Source organism: Bos indicus x Bos taurus, chromosome 22, assembly GCF_003369695.1.
Source record: "Bos indicus x Bos taurus breed Angus x Brahman F1 hybrid chromosome 22, Bos_hybrid_MaternalHap_v2.0, whole genome shotgun sequence".
Classification (NCBI taxonomy): Eukaryota; Metazoa; Chordata; class Mammalia; order Artiodactyla; family Bovidae; genus Bos; species Bos indicus x Bos taurus.
The window spans coordinates 34,724,113-34,741,196 of record NC_040097.1 but is presented as its reverse complement, the minus strand read 5'-3'; the positions used below and the strand labels follow the sequence as shown (position 1 = coordinate 34,741,196).

At 36.3% G+C, this 17,084-nt stretch overlaps 1 protein-coding gene across 11 annotated transcripts in view; it reads right to left on the bottom strand.

The window, feature by feature from the left end:
• The window catches only part of CHL1 (cell adhesion molecule L1 like), a 224,732-nt gene that overhangs the window by 95,196 nt on the left and 112,452 nt on the right, over positions 1-17,084 (bottom strand). For all 11 annotated transcript variants that reach the window (XM_027522315.1, XM_027522317.1, XM_027522309.1 and 8 more), the window contains one exon: positions 3,363-3,543. In XM_027522315.1, the coding sequence (XP_027378116.1) occupies positions 3,363-3,453 (91 nt within the window). In that variant the 5' untranslated portion in view covers positions 3,454-3,543. The remainder of the gene's footprint in view (positions 1-3,362; positions 3,544-17,084) is intronic.

Below are 17,084 nucleotides of genomic sequence, written 5' to 3'. Positions count from 1 at the left end.
ATGGCTGGATTCTCCTATCTACCTCTGTATTCCATATGTTATGTTTTGTTGCAATAAATGAAGAAGAGCCAACCTTACACAGATGTGTACCTAAAAAAAGGCTGAAATATTTTATAGTTCTTTCTGATTTTTGTGGGCTTCCCTTGTGGCTCGGCTGGTAAAGAATCCGCCTGCAATGCAGGAGACTGGGCTTCGATCCCTGAGTTGGGAAGATCCCATCGAGAAGGGAAAGGTTACCCACTCCAGTATTCTGGCCTGGAGAATTCCACGGACTACATTCCATGGTACCTCAGAGTCAGACATGACTGAGCAACTTTCACTTTCTGATTTTTGTGGACACTGTTTTTGGATAGTACCCCAAAACTCATCAAGCATAGTTTCTTAAAGGTTTCTTGCAATATGAAATCAGAAACCTTATGGATATATTTTCATATTCTGTCATATTAAAATGTTTTATCCACGGGTGCTTTTTAAATCACGCATGATTTTGTGACATGTTAATATCCATCTGGAAAAACTATCAGTTACCTGAGTTAAATAAATCTTCCAAATACTGACACGTCATTACACAATATTAAAATTTCACATTTGTTAATATCGCTGATCTTAGAAATGCCTTAAATGTGGAGATGCTGTCAGTCTCACAGTAGAGGATACAAGCTTTCCACAATTCTAATATGTGCCTAAACACTCATATTTTATCATTGACAATATATATTATCAGTTATTTCTGTTGAAGTGACAGGCTCCCATGATTCATTTTGGGGAAAATATCCATCAAAGTAATGCAATTTTGTCTATCAGTAAAAATGATATCTGGCTTGGCACTCACATAATGACACAATCAAGGAAGACAGACTGTCATAGCAGAATTATTTTATATTTATTTCCAAATTCATCCTATTACATAGAATTATTTTACATGTATTTCCAAATTCATCCTACAGAATATTAAGAAGAATATTCGTTACATAGCAGAATTATTTTATATTTATTTCCAAATTCATCCTACAGAATATTAAGAAGAATGTACTCAAGGATGAAGATTTAATAAAATCAGTAATGCTTAACTGTTTCAATGAGGACAGTCTTAAGCAAAACTTTACTTTTTTTTTTTTTTTTTTTAAGATGTTTTGTTGTTGTTATTTTAGTGTAAGTATATGGTCCTGGGAATTCCATAAGTTTGGTGCCAACGCCTTGATCTGTGCTGGGCAAGTGCCTTTTTAGCACCATTGCTTTGGCAACATCAGTGCATAGTGGAACATCAACATGGTGTAAAAGTAAAAAGTGACATCTTGGTATTATTATGAAACATTTGATCAAATGGACTGCTTGAACAAATGTCTGTGACTCTGAGTGGTCCATGAATCACATTTTGAACACCAATGGCCAGCCTAGTGTGACAACTCAGCCATTTCCAATTCTAAAATTCTTTACTTTTGCCTAATGAATCTGATAATTGAATTTTACCAGTTTAGTGGCATTAGCCCAAGTTGAGGCTTTATCCAACTGGACATTTATAAACACTTTAATAACACGTGGAAAATATTCATATCTTCATTGACATTTACTTGGTTCTGACTACCACCTCTTTCTGTGTAGAGCAGGTCTTGAGCATATTGCAAATTCATATTATTTAAATGTTATTACAGTTATAAATGATGAGGGGTGATGCACAATAGCAACGGTCCCTAAGATATCAGCTAGTAACTTGTGAACAACTTGTTTATTAGAACATTATTCTTTGTTAAATTTGCAAAGGTTGTAAAGTCTCAGCCATAACTAATTATTCAGGGAATGAAGCTAATAACCTTTGGGTGTTTATAAGAATATATATTCTACATTATAAATCTTTTCCTCCATAATTAGGCCAATTACAGAGACACCAGACTCGTTGACATTCAAAGTGAATACCTGCCTTACTTCATTTGCCAGTTAGAGCTCTGGAGTACTGAAATAAATGGGTAATTTTCAGATGTTCTGAAAACATGTCATTAATATTTTATAACAATTGTTGTCTAAGGACATTACAGCATGAAAATGCATTAAGTAACTGAGACAACCAGAAATTAAAAAAAAAAAAAAAAACGTGTCTTATGTACTAATACAAAACTTCCTACCATCACTGATGAACTAAATGAGAAAAGATGGAAAGAAAATGTATAGTCTCTGCTCAGAAATCTGAATCAGGAATCCCAGTACATCTTTGGCACTACTGGGAAGAAAATGTAATTATTAACCTCTTTTCCATAAGGATTGCTAAGAACCTTGCTCTTAATTTTTGCACTGCATATTCAAACCCAAAGAATCAACTAAAGATGTATCATTTCAGGTTTTCAACCAGTGTTTGTACATATAGGCCAATATATAAGATGTGTAGGCGAACAGATTTTCACTTTGAATAAAACAGAACTTTAAATTTGTACATCTGTACAATAGGTCTGAGGTCAGTACTAATCCTTTGAAGTTTAGATGATCTGCAAAGAATATTTTCAATGCTAAGATTATAATGATCAATGTATCTTATATTATGACTCTCCAAATTAGGTATAAAAGAGATAGTAGGGATCCATACTTGAACTGTATGGATAAAAATATGTAAATAATCCCAAGTGCTTATAAACAGGAAATTCTCCTAAACTGTACTTTAAATACTTCACATATTATTACATAAATTGTGTTTCCAGGTATACTATTTTTCAACTTCTAGTTACTATAACTTGTTCAAGTTGATTTATAATGGTTAAAGATTTACATCCATTTTTACTGATACCAACATATGCTAAGATACATATACCCCCAAAATGACTAACATTTTGATATGACTTCACCCCATAGAATGCTTTAAATTTGCAGAGGTGTTATATTATACTTTTAGTTGTGTACTATGAAAATGCATTTTCAATATTTTTCTAATTATTTTCATTCTTGAATAGATAATTATTGTGAAAAACAAAGTTCATTCATCTCCTCTTTTGTCCTGATTGGTTGAATGCCATTAACTTCTGAGTCACAACTCTCTCTAAAATAAACTAATCAAATACATTAAAGAAATAACTGTTGCTAATATTGCAGATTACCTTACATGGTAAAATACCACCCGATCTATAGGTTGTATTTCTTGTTATGTGCCGTTTGCCTAAAAGTATAAAAGCCTGAGCTGCAAAATAATTAATTATCGCAAGCAGCCAAGTATAAGCCTTCTGAAAAATTTAAAAGGAGAACATGAATTCCATGTAGATTGCTGTAAGACTGGTAGAAATATGGCAGAAAAATCACATGTTCAATATATAATTATTCAACTTGAAAATCAAAATGTACATATGGACTTCCAAAGTAGGTATTGAATATTGTCACTTTACCTGAAAGTGGTATATCAATAGCTGTTGAGAATTTTAACAGGAAGAAAATTAGAGATGTGATTAATCCTCTTCCACTTAACACCACCTCCATTGCTCTTCAGGAAGGAGGCAGCCCAGAAAGAATGAAAATCGTAATGTCTTTTCTTACTTTCGATCAGAAGCTGGTTACAAACAAACACACCTGGAAACAAACAAACAAAAGAGTAACACATACTTTAAGTTCATGTACTGTAAATGGTCAACATAACAGAAGTTGAATATATTTTTCTGTTGGCAATAATTTCCTCTTTATCAAACTGTTCTCAAATAAATTCATACAAATTAAGTTTTTCCTCTTTGTATTTAAAATAAAGGACAGTTGATATGGTAAACCATAAACTACTCCCATAATTTTTTTTTTTTTGATCAGAGGAATTTTTACTTGGAATGTACTCTGCTGCTGCTGCCGCTAAGTCGCTTCAGTCGTGTCCGACTCTATGCGACCCCATAGACAGCAGCCCACCAGGCCCCACCGTCCCTGGGATTCTCCAGGCAAGAACACTGGAGTGGGTTGCCGTTTCCTCCTCCAATGCATGAAAGTGAACAGTGAAAGTGAAGTCACCCAGTCGTGTCCGACTCTTAGCGACCCCATGGACTGCAGCCCACCAGGCTCCTCTGTCCATGGGATTTTCCAGGCAAGAGTACTGGAGTGGGTTGCCATTGCCTTCTCCGGGAATGTACTCTAGTACATTCTAATAAATGTCAGTGGCTTTGAGAGTAACTTCAGTTAGGTAACTTCATTCAAAAGGTGACTCGTTTTCAATCTTTATTTTAAGCATTTAACCTCATTTGAGTTGTTCACTGTCAGAAATTTAATATTTTATTTCCCTGGCAAAAGAACTGTTCATATTCAAAATTATCACACTAACAGAAAGTAAATAGCAGGATACAGGGAAGGGAATAGGAAGAATGAATGGTTAAGACCAGCCACTACAACTAAAATTCATGAATCTAGACTTGCCTCAATAAAAACATAAGAGCATCAGTTAATTTCCACTTTGGCAGAAAGTTTATTCATTCCATTGTTGACAGAAATATATTAAGGGTTAAAATATAAATTTCTCCTTACTTTCTCTTGTGATTTTGTTTTATTCTGACATGATAATAGATATTCAAACATTAATTATCATGTACTGTTTTATTGTATTTTACTGTTCTATATTATTTTATTATATAATATTTATAATATATTATATATTATTATTTAATAGTTTATAATAATGTACTATTTTATGATACCACTAGACCATTCAGGGATGACCTAAATCAAATCCCTTATGTCCCTTATGATCACTTCATGGCAAATAGATGGGAAAACAGTGGAAACAGTGACAGACTTTATTTTGGGGGGGCTCCAAAATCACTGCAGATGGTGACTGCAGCCATGAATTTAAAAGACTCTTGCTCCTTGAAAGAAAAGTTATGACCAACTTGGACAGCATATTAAAAAGCAGAGACATTACTTTGCCAACAAAGGTCCATCTAGTCAAGGCTATGGTTTTACGAGTAGTCATGTATGGATGTGAGAGTTGGACTATAAAGAAAGCTAAGTGCCGAAGAATTGATGCTTTTGAACTGTGTGTTGGAGAAGACTCTTGAGAGTCCCTTGGACTGCAAGGAGATCCAACCAGTCCATTCTAAAGGAGATCAGTCCTGGGTGTTCTTTGGAAGGAATGATGCTAAAGCTGAAACTCCAGTACTTTGGCCACCTCATGCGAAGAGTTGACTCATTGGAAAAGACTCTGATGCTGGGAGGGATTGAGGGCAGGAGGAGAAGGGGATGACAGAGGATGAGATGGCTGGATGGCATCACTGACTCAATGAACATGAGTTTGAATATGCTCCAGGAGTTGGTGATGGACAGGGAGGCCTGAAGTGCTGTAGTCCATGGGGTCGCAAATAGTTGGATGTGACTGAGCAACTGAACTGACCTGAACTGCTTTATGGAATGAATGATTCTTTAACTTCAACAGTGATTCCAAAATTTTAAAAGTTTTACACACATGATTTCATATAATCCCTTAATAACCCTTTTATCCTCCTACCCCTAGATTGCCATTTCCCCCACTTTCCTCTATCCACTGATACGGTAAGTTTGTTCTCTATATCTGTGTTTGCTTCTTGCTTCTTTTGCTTTATTCACAAGTTGTGGGTTTTTTAGATTCCACGTATCAGTGATATCATACAGTATTTGTCATTTTAATGCCCTCCATCAATGTTACTGCAAAAGGCATAATGTCATTCTTTTTATGACTGAGTAGTAGTCCATTGTGTGTGTGTGTATGTATGTATGTATGTATATGTGAGTGTACCACGTCTTTATCCATTCATTTGTTGGTGGATACTTAGGTTGCTTCCATACCCTGGCAATTGTAAACAATGCCGCAATGAAAGTTGGGAGTGCATGTGTCTTTTCAAATTAGTCTTTTGGGGTTTTCAAAGATATATACCCAGGAGCAGAAAGCTGGGTCATATGCTAGTTCTATTTTTATTTCTTTGAGAACTCTTCATACTGTTTTCCACAGTGGTTGCACCAATTTATATTCCTACCAACAGTATATGAGGGTTCCCCTTTTTCCACATCCTTGTCAATATACATTATTTATTTTTTGGTGATAGACATTCTGACATAATAAAAGCCATATATGACCATCCCATGGTCTTCCCTGGTGGCCCAGATGGTAAAGAGTATGTCTGCAATGCAGGAGATCCTTGTTCAATCCCTAAGTTGGGAAGATCACCTGGGGAAGGGATGACTACCCACTCCAGTATTATTGCTTGGAGAATTCCATGGACAGAGGATCCTGGCAGGCTATATAGTCCATGAGGAAGCAAAGAGTTGGACATAACTGGGAGACTGAACAACAACAGGAGGTGAAAGACCTTACTCAGAAAACTAAGACACTGATGAAAGACATTAAAGATGAAACAAACGAATGTAAAGCTATACTGTGTTCTTGAATTAGGAGAATTAATATTGTTAAAATGACCATAGTACCCAAGGCTATATACAGATTCAATGCAATCTCTATCAAAATACCAAGTGCCTTTTTTGCAGAACTAGAATGAATAATTTTAAAATTTGTATAGAAACACAAACACCACAAATAGCCAAAGCAATCTTGATAAAGAAGAACAGAGCTGGAGGGATCACAGTCCCTGACTTTAGAGTATACTACAAAGCTACAGTAACCAAAGCAGTATGGTACTGGAACAAAAACAATCACATTGATCACTGAAACAGAATAGAAAGCCCAGAATAAACCCACTCACTTAAGGTCAATTAATCTACAACAAAGAAGGCAAAAATATATGATAAGCAGGCAAGAATACTCAATAAGTGGTCCTGGGAAAATTGGACACCTATGTGTAAAACAATGAATTTATTAAATTTTTTTCATATATTAAAAAAAAAAAACTCAAAATGGTTTAAAGACTTAAATGTAAGACCAGATACTATGTAACTCCTAAAATGAAACATCAGCAGAATATTATCTGACATAAATTGTTAAAATAATTTTTTGGATCTGTCTCTTAAAAGAAAGGAAACAAAAGCAAAATTAAACAAATGGGACCTAATTAAATTTAAAAGCTTTTACACAGCAAAGGAAACCACTGACACAATGAAAAGGCAATCTATTAAATGGGAGAGGAAACTTGCAAATGATATAATGTAACCCTAAAAATGAATTTGCTTTAAAATGTGATAATTATTTTTTCCAGGTATTTACTTTTCTGTAAAAAGAATTTATTCATTCATTATAACTAGTAGAAAAATTAATGTAAGTAGAGTCAGATAAGCAATTTAATTTATATTTAACTCCAAATATCTTGACTTTTTAAAATTTCTTTTTTTTTTGTAGAAGTATTATGATATAGATATATGGTGAACAAAGTAAGGGATAATTACTACATAAGGGGAAGAGATTACAACATCACATTTGAGCTGAAGATTTTTATTTTTATTTATTTATTTTTTTAATATTTTTTTCTTTCTTTTTATTTAAAAAAAAAAAAAAAACCCTCCTCCCTCCCCACACCATCCCTCTGGGTCGTCCCAGTGCACCAGCCCCAAGCATCCAGCATCGTGCATTGAACCTGGACTGGCATCTCGTTTCATACATGACGTTTCACATGTTTCAATGCCATTCTCCCAAATCTTCCCACCCTCTCCCTCTCCCACAGAGTCCATAAGACTGTTCTATACATCAGTGTCTCTTTTGCTGTCTCGGCTATCAAGTTGTACCTCAAGATATTATGCAGTAGAGCTTTTCATACAGTTATGCAAGTAGGTAAAATCCAAAGTAGTAACTAATGCTACTGTGTTACTGTTATAAAATAGAAAGTCTAAAAAGACAGCAACACATTTATATTTTGACTACAGTTATATTGATCATGAAGGAAAATACTCCCAACTCCCTCGACGACATTCACAAAATGTTATGAATCTTTGTTCTTAGAGTAATGTCAATTTTACTTTGTCTGATCTAATTTGACCCATTTGTAAAATGGAAATTGGAAAAAAAAAAAAAAACTACCCTTGCGTGGTTCAGAATATTTCCTAAAATGAAAAATAACTTACGCTGGTAATTAAAAGTATTTTCAAAAAGGTTATTATGTTAAATGACACCATTTTCCTGGTGAAATGAATTATCCCAGTCAACAAAATAAAATGTGAAAAAAATTGATTTCATTATAAAAAGCAGAACATTGCCTGAAGACAAAAAACTCAGTTCTACATTATTTGTAGAGAGAGAATGAATCATTTAGCTACTTCTAAGGTAAAAATGTAAGATGAAAATGTTAATTCCTTGACCTTTGAATTTTCCTTTTCCTTCTCTTGAAATACTGTGATAATATACCATGATAATAATCTAAATTCATTGTTTATAGTTATATATAAACATTTACCTGCAATTTATTACTTAATATTCTGTTCCATTAATAGTCAATGCTGATTTAAAGGTGTTTTATGCATTTGAGCAATCCTCTATCTGTAGGGAGTAAGGCTTTCAAATGCTATTAAGAGACCAAATTTCCAGATTAATCTGTCATCCTACCCTGAAATAGAGAATAAAAATACTAGACAGTCAAATAAGTGAGAACAGGCTTTAATTTCAATTAATTACTGATTTAGGTTAGTGAGCTCAACTGTCTCTAATTGCCATAGTAAAATATCTCATAGATATGAATTGTTCTACAGTGACAGTATGACTTTTATAATTTTAATGATTTTAACCACATGGTCTTGATCCAAGAAATTCTCTCCCATAAAAGCATGCCACACTGAAGCCCTGGCTTAATATAAGGATATAAATTCAGTCCCATAACAAACAATGATGACATCCTTAGTTTCCAGAATAGGGGTAACAGTTAGTTTTATATCTGACCTTATCACCTGCAGGGATTAGCTTCAATTTACCTGAGACTTATAGTTAAGAGGCTGTTACATAAAAGTAACTGGAAGTTAAAATATGACCCCCTGCAAGCAACACTCCATTAGGTGGTGATGATGACAGCCCCAAACAGCTTTCATACTGAAAAGGGAATGTCGGTCATAATCTCACCGTCAGAAGGCATAAAAGGGCATACTATTAGTAATTAGGTTTTACAACAGTACAATAACAATAAAAGCACATTCTCATTTATCTTTGTTCAAAGAATACAAATTTAGAGAATCCGTGGTGGCTCAATGGTAAAGAATCCGTCTGTCAGTGAAGAAGACACAGGTTTGATCTGTGATCCGGGAAGATCCCACTTGTGATCCGGGAAGATCTCTCCCATGCAAGAGCCCGGAGCCACAACTGCTGAGCCCACCTGCTGCAGCTACTGAAGCCTGCGTGCCCTAGAGCCTGTGCGCCACCGCAACCAGAAGCCTGCCCGAGAGAAGCCACCGCAATGAGAAGCCTGAACACTGCAACCAGAGAGGAGCCCTGCCTCTCTGCATCTAGAGAAATGCCTACGCAGCAACAAAAACCCAGCACAGCCATAAATTTAAAAAAAAATTTTTTTTGAAAGAATATTAATTTAACGCTTTACATCAAAACTCAAGATAAAAGTCATTATTGGAACTCAGGATGGTGCTGACACTAAGACAATAAAAAAAATATATACTAAACTATTTTTGAGGCATAGTTACATAAAGCTGATTAAATGACATTAACTCAGATCCAAAAAAGAACCAATGAATTTTTATGACTCTGGACCAACTGGGTTACATCTTCCTGCCATGCTAGATCCTGCTCAGAAACAAACAAAATATTCATGACATCTCACTCAAAAGGAAATGGATGTCTCACTGTTATTAAATTGACCCTTCCTGACTTAACTTTTCCAGAATGACTAGCGTGACAAAAACTAGGAAAACATTGGTTTCAACAGAAACAGAAACATGGATAGGCATGCATACCACACAAGACGCTTCTAATACAGCAATAAGAAAATGAAGGTCTTTGTTTCTCCAAAACAGCAGCCTCTAACATACACGCATCAACAACATTACAAAGTGAACCCATAGATCTGTATCATGTTCTTAACACAGCTTCACTGCGGTAAATCTGAACAAATTACCCTCTTAACTTATTCATTTTCTGCTTTAGGAACTGGAGGAGAGGTGGCTTAGCCTTTCCATTCCACCTGGCCTCCGTAAGTAAATGTCAAGATACTGCAGACTGCTGACCAGCCACAAAAGAGAAAAATATGTAGTAAATAAGAATATGGAGAATGGAGTCAGTTTATCGTGACTTCAAAGCAATCACTCACTAATTATGTAGCCATGGGCACTTCATTTAACCTTTACCATTCACTTCTATAAACGAATATAAGAGTTGCCACCCTGTAAGCATACTTAGCGAGTGTTAAGTGAGGTAATATATGTTTAACATACATTGAGTGAGTGAGTGAGTGAGTGAGAGAAAGTAGCTCAGTCGTGTCCGACTCTTTGTGACCCAATGGACTATACAGTCCATGGAATTCTCCAGGCCAGAATACTGGAGTGGGTAGCCTTTCCCTTCTCCAGGGGATCTTCCCAACCCAGGGATCAAACCCAGGTCTCCTGCATTGCAGGCAGAGTCTTTACCAGCTGAGCCACAAGTGAAGCCCAAGAATACTGGAGTAGGCAGCCTATCCCTTCTCCAGCGGATCCAGGAATCGAACCAGGTCACCTGCATTGCAGGCGGATTCTTTACCAAATGAGCTATGAGGGAATCCCTAGCATACATGACAGGATAATAAATGCAATTTACTACTAGTGACACTGACGGTAACTTCGTTGTTAGTGGTAACTAGGATATAGCCTCTGGTAATAATATTTTGATTCAAAGAGTATAGATAACCTGTAGGGCTTCTATTAGAGTAATAAAATCATAATGACTTAAAACACTTTTCACTAAACTATCTAGTTCAGTTCAGTCGCTCAGTAATGTCCAACTCTGAGTGACCCCATGGTCTGCAGCACCCCAGGCTTCCCTTCTCCATCACCAACTCCTAGAGCTTACTCAAACTCATGTCCATTGAGTTGGTGATGCCATCCAGCCATCTCATCCTCTGTCGTCCCCTTCTCCTCCTGCCCACAATCCTTCCCAGCATCAGAGTCTTTTCAAATGAGTCAGCTCTCCGCATCAGGTGGCCGAAGTATTGGAGTTTCAGCTTCAACATCAGTCCCTCCAATGAACACCCAGGACTGATCTCCTTTAGGATGGACTGGTTGGATCTCCTTGCAGTCCAAGGGACTCTCAAGAGTCTTCTCCAACACCACAGATCAAAAGCATCGATTCTTTAGCACTCAGCTTTCTTTGTAGTCCAACTCTCACATCCATAAATGACTACTGGAAAAATCATAGCTTTGGCTAGACTAACATTTGTAGGCAAAGTAATGTCTCTGCTTTTTTAGTATGCTGATCATGGCTTTCCATCCAAGGAGCAAATGTCTTTTAATTTCATGGCTGTAGTCACCATCTGCAGTGATTTTGGAGCCCAAAAAATAGTCTCTCACTGTTTCCATTGTTTCCCCATCCATTTGCCGTGAAGTCATGGGACAAGATGCCATGATCTTAGTTTTCTGAATGTTGAGTTTTAAGCCAACTTTTTCATTTTCCTCTTTCATTTTCATCAAGAGGCTCTTTAGTTGTTCTTCATTTTCTGCCATAAAAGTGCTGCCATCTGCATATCTGAGGTTATTGATACGTCTCCCAGCAATTTGATCCCAGCTTGGGCTTCATCCAGCCTGGTATTTCACATGATGTACTCTGCATAGAAGTTAAATAAGCAGGGTGACAATACACAGCCTTGACATACTCCTTTCCTGATTTTGAAACCAGTCTGTTGTTCCATGTCCAGTTCTAACTGTTGCTTCTTGACCTGCATACAGATTTCTCAGGAGGCACATCAGGTGATCTGGTATTCCTCTTTAATAATTTCCCAGTTTGCTATGATCCACACAGTCAAAGGCTTTGGCATAGTCAATAAAGCAGAAGCAGATGTTTTTCTGGAACTCTCTTGCTTTTCCAGTGATCCAACAGATGTTGGCAACTTGATCTCTGCTTTCTCTGCCTATTCTAAAACCAGCTCGAACACCTGGAAGTTCAAGGTTCACATACTGTTGAAGTCTGGCTTGGAGAATTTTGAGCATTACTTTGCTAACGTGTGAGATAAGTGCAATCGTGTGGTAGTTTGAGCATTCTTTGGCATTGGAATGAAAACTGACTTTTTCCAGTCCTGTGGCCACTGCTGAGTTTTCCAAATTGGCTGGCATATTGAGTGTAGCACTTTCACAGCATCATCTTTTAGGATTTGAAATAGCTCAACTGGAATTCCATCACCTCCACTAGCTTTGTTCATAGTGATGCTTCCTAAGGCCCACTTGACTTCACATTCCAGGATGTCTGACTCTAGGTGAGCGATCACACCATCGTGATTATCTGGGTCATGAAAGTCTTTTTTATATAGTTCTTCTGTGTATTTTTGCCACCTCCTCTTAATATCTTCTGCTTCTGTTAGGTCCATACCATTTCTGTCCTTTTTTGTGCCCATCTTTGCATGAAATGTTCCCTTGGTATCTCTAATTTTCTTGCAGAGATCTCTAGTCTTTCCCATTCTATTGTTTTCCTCCATTTCTTTGCACTGATCACTGAGAAAGGCTTTCTATCTCTCCTTGCTATTCTTTGGAACTCTGCATTCAAATGGGTGTATCTTTCCTTTTCTCCTATGCCTTTCTCTTCTCTTCTTTTCACAGCTATTTGTAAGGCCTCCTCAGACAACCATTTTGCTTTTTTGCATTTATTTTTCTTGGTGATTGTCTTGATCCCTGCCTCCTGTACAATGTCACAAACCTCTGTCCACAGTTCTTCAGGCACTCTGTCTATCAGATCTAATCCCTTGAATCTATTTGTCACTTCTACTGTATAATTGTAAGGGGTTTAATTTAGGTCATTCCTGAATGGTCTAGTGGTTTCCCCTACTTTCTTCAATTTAAATCTGAATTTTGTAATAAGGAGTTCATGATCTGAGCCACAGTCAGTTCCCAGTCTTGTTTTTGCTGACTGTATTTACTGGTGAAATGCTATTAATAGATTTTAAACACTCTACTAAATAGAGTTGTTTTTTTTTTCTTTTTTAAGGTGTGGGTGGACCATGTTAGATTGATAACAAAAAGTCTTCCATTCTCATGCATCCACATGCTTTGCCAGATGACATTACATGTATTTCCTCACTTCTTCAATCTGGTCGGCTTTGACCAACAGTGTAAGTTCTGAGTTGGGGCTTCAAGAACTCATGCATGTTTTATTCTCTCTTTTGGAACTCTGCTCAGTATAGACTGCACTAGCTACTACCGGAAGAGGAGCGACATCTTCGCATCACCCTCTATAATCCTGGCCAACAGCCAGCCAGCCACCAATGTGGAAGGACAGCCACCCTACATGAGCCAGCCCCAGATGACCTGCCAGTTGGACACACATCTAAGAGCAGCCTGATCAGTATCCACCCAAGACTGGTTAAGATCAGCAGAACTGCTTGTGTCCTGCCTGGGGATCAGGACACCCTACCCACAAACATGCACTTTGACATATTGAGTATTTTAAGCTGAAGGAATTTTAGGAACGGGAAGGCCTGAAGGACTCTTTGACCTTCTCCTGAAGCAAATTCATAAAACCTTCATGTAAGAGCTGCCCTCCTCTACCATGAGGAAAAGGAACATCCTTATCTCTGAAGATGGAGGGATGCTGCCAAGAATCCAAACAAACAGACCTTGCCAAGTTTCCTGCAGGTCACTACACTCAGCTCAGATGCCTTTTTTCCTACTACATTTCTACAACTTTCTGCTCTTTCTCAAGTGTAGCATGAATAACCATTTATTCAGGTCTTTATTTCCTTATGCTGCTGAGTCATGTCAGTTGTGTCCGACTCTGTGCAACCCCACAGACGGCAGCCCATCAGGCTTCCCCCATCCCTGGGATTCTCCAGGCAAGAACACTGGAGTGGCTTATTTCTTTATGAGGGCTCCCATATCACATAAAACTTAGATTAACAGAAACATGCAACTTTATTTAATACGCCTTTTGTTTCAGAGACCCACTCAAGAGGAGCAGAAGAGTAGAAGGGAAAATATATATATTTCATCCTCTATAGACCGGAACAAATGGTAGACTAACCAACAATAACAAACGTGTCTTTTATGAAATCAATCTGTTTTAGCATGGTTGCAATGCAGGAAGGGCTAACTGATCTAGTGCAGAAAGCATAAAAGAATCGATACAGTGTTGATAAATGCTGAAGCTATGCAATAGATATATATATGGAAATTCTTTATTTTGAGGTATATTTTAATATTTCCATAATAAAGACATTTTTAATGTTTATTCAATCAATGGAAATCAGAGATTATCCTGAAGTATTCCGATAGCAGTAAGGAGATTCCTTAAGGCAAAACAAAGTCTTGAGAACTTTCACTAGCTTACTTGTAGAACAAAAGAAAACAGGAAGAAAGGTTTCTTTAAGGCTACCATGCTATCCAGACCTCTTCTGTTTGAACTAGATTCATACTGAATCCCTTTGAGCGTAAGTGTATCTCTGCTCCACACATCCAGAACAACAATTATATAATGTAACACAATGCTTGTTTCTTATTGCTTTATGATTTTGTAATGTCATGGTCGAACTAAAGAAAATATAAACCCAAAATATAGTAATTATTTTAATCTGGGTAGCTGTTAGTAGAATACTTGATGCCTTCTGGTATTTCTTTCATGCTTTGAGTCTTAACTCACTGATTTTGCACTGTTTCTATTGGAGTCTGCTTTAGATTCCATTACTAAAATATAAAAAAGGCAAAAAGGAATAGAATAAATCAAGATTACATTTTCACACTGAACTATTATATGCTACCTTTCTAAATTGAAGAGAAACACAAGTATTTTAAAATTAAATGTCTTGTTGCTTTTGTTAATATATTCTGCATAATAATCATTCCTAACAGCCACTTGTTTTTTACACTTAACAGTAATGGTGTCATGTTTACTCAAAAACCTCTGACACTATTGTTCTCCAAAGGTCCTACTGAATTATAAATGCTTTCTTCCTTGAAGGAAATAATGTAATGCAAATTCATATAATTTAATCTCAAAATATGGACATTCCTACTTCCTTTTAAAATGAACCAGAATCTGACCAGTGAGGTAATTGATCAAAAACAGCTTAGAAGGCAGCTAGTTCAAGATACTAAAATTTATCTTGGTGGTATTTTCCACATTCTTGCTATTTTCTGTTAATAATAATTTTTCACAAACATGCTCAGGTCAAATTTCTAAAGAGAAAATATAATAAATCAGCTTCAAAAGAAAAAAAAACCTCTCATGATCACTGTTTCTAAAAGCCTTATATCTACTGCAACAGCTACACAAAGCAGCCATGTCAGCGGCTGTCCATCTGCCATTTCTAAAGAAGGCATAGAAGGTAATCAGCCCCCAAAAGTGCTGTGTTGACATTCCTCTTTACTGAGAAACAGCATGAAGTTGCTGCTGCCACCATGATTTCTGGGGGTCGGAATTAACTTCATGCATGCTAAATCATTAAATAACGTTTTCAACTAAGAAGCTTGAAATAGATCAGCAACTTTTATTATAATCAGCAGGAAGAGATATATTATGACCCTGGTATCCAAATTGCAGCTTTAAAAATAACTCAATGGATCTGTGTAATAGTCTGGCTTGGTGTCATATCATAGAATTATGTAAATTGCATTTTATTTTCAAAAATAAGGGCTTGAGAATTAGTGACACTTTGTAACACAAAGTGTCTTATACAAAGCCATCTGACATTTTCAGGATGGGGTGGATGTCACCCTCACTTCCCTGGGACCTCACGTGCCCCTTTACACAACTCCATTTTATGTGCTTATCAAGCTAAACGATTCCCTTCATTCCAAAATTAGGTCTTATAGGGAGGAAGTCCAGCATATTTCCATAAGCCTAAAGTGTGATCTGAATCACTCAACACCTTGAAACTGGGAAAGGATAAACACAAAGAAAATGAAAAGGCTTTTGTTCACTCACATGCTTGGCTAATACCATAAATCAATTTACAAGTGTCATAAACACGGTAATCCTGAAATAACTGTTAATGGGCTTTTTGCTCTGAAAACAAAGGAAATATTGTACATTACAGCTAAATCCATTCAAACTGTTTCATGTCACTGAAATGACAAGACAAAAGAATTGTTTGGAGTTATAATTCACCATCCCTGCAGGAGATGAAATAAATGTAGATTTTTACTATGAGCCAATTGATTTTATTGGGAAAATGTCACCATTAATTAATAATTATGTTGGATAAACTAATATCATTAATATATTATCATTTGTTTGATTAAATAGCAAAATACTGTGCTTGAACACTGACAGGAATAGAACTAAATCTAACAGTTTTTTGTCTGTCTGTTTTCCTTTTATTTACCTATAGATCCCAAATTCTTACCAAGCAGTATTCTGAGACAATATCTAATTCAAATCCTTTCAAAATGGAGAAAGAGAAAAGAACCAGATCTCAAGGTCACTTGACTACAGCGATGGAGAAAATGATCTATCTTACATCCCCACATGTAAGTCATGTACTGAGTCACTTCTCACAAAACTCTTACACAGTGATAATCACCTCGTGAACTTTTTAAAAATTGAGGAATAACACAGATGTTCTAAAGTACACAAAATTTAGGTGTATAGCTCAGTGAATTTTTGCATATGTATACATTTGTGTCACCACTTTTCAAACCGTTTAAGGAGTTCTAGTGACACAAAGCATTATATTAGCTTCCTTCCTGGAGGGACTCCAGATGCCCAGTTCACAGGAGAGCAAACCAGTTTGTGCTCCTCTAGCCTACGGCATCCAAATGAGGGCGGCATCTGGGTTATGTGGGGTGGGGGACATGTATAATTATAATTTTTATTTATAATTTTTAAAGAATAAATTATATACAATATATTTATTATATTAAATATAACATTTTTAAAAAAGAAAATTTATTTAAAATGTACATAGGTTTTAGATGGTTTTAATATGCCTTTTTTACTTTTCTGTATTAGTCAAATGTTTCTCATGTACATGCTCTACTTATAAAACTAAAATAAAGGCTCTCAAGTTATTTTTTGCACTTGCTTCATGAGCATATTTGTAAGAGATTTTATACTCCTC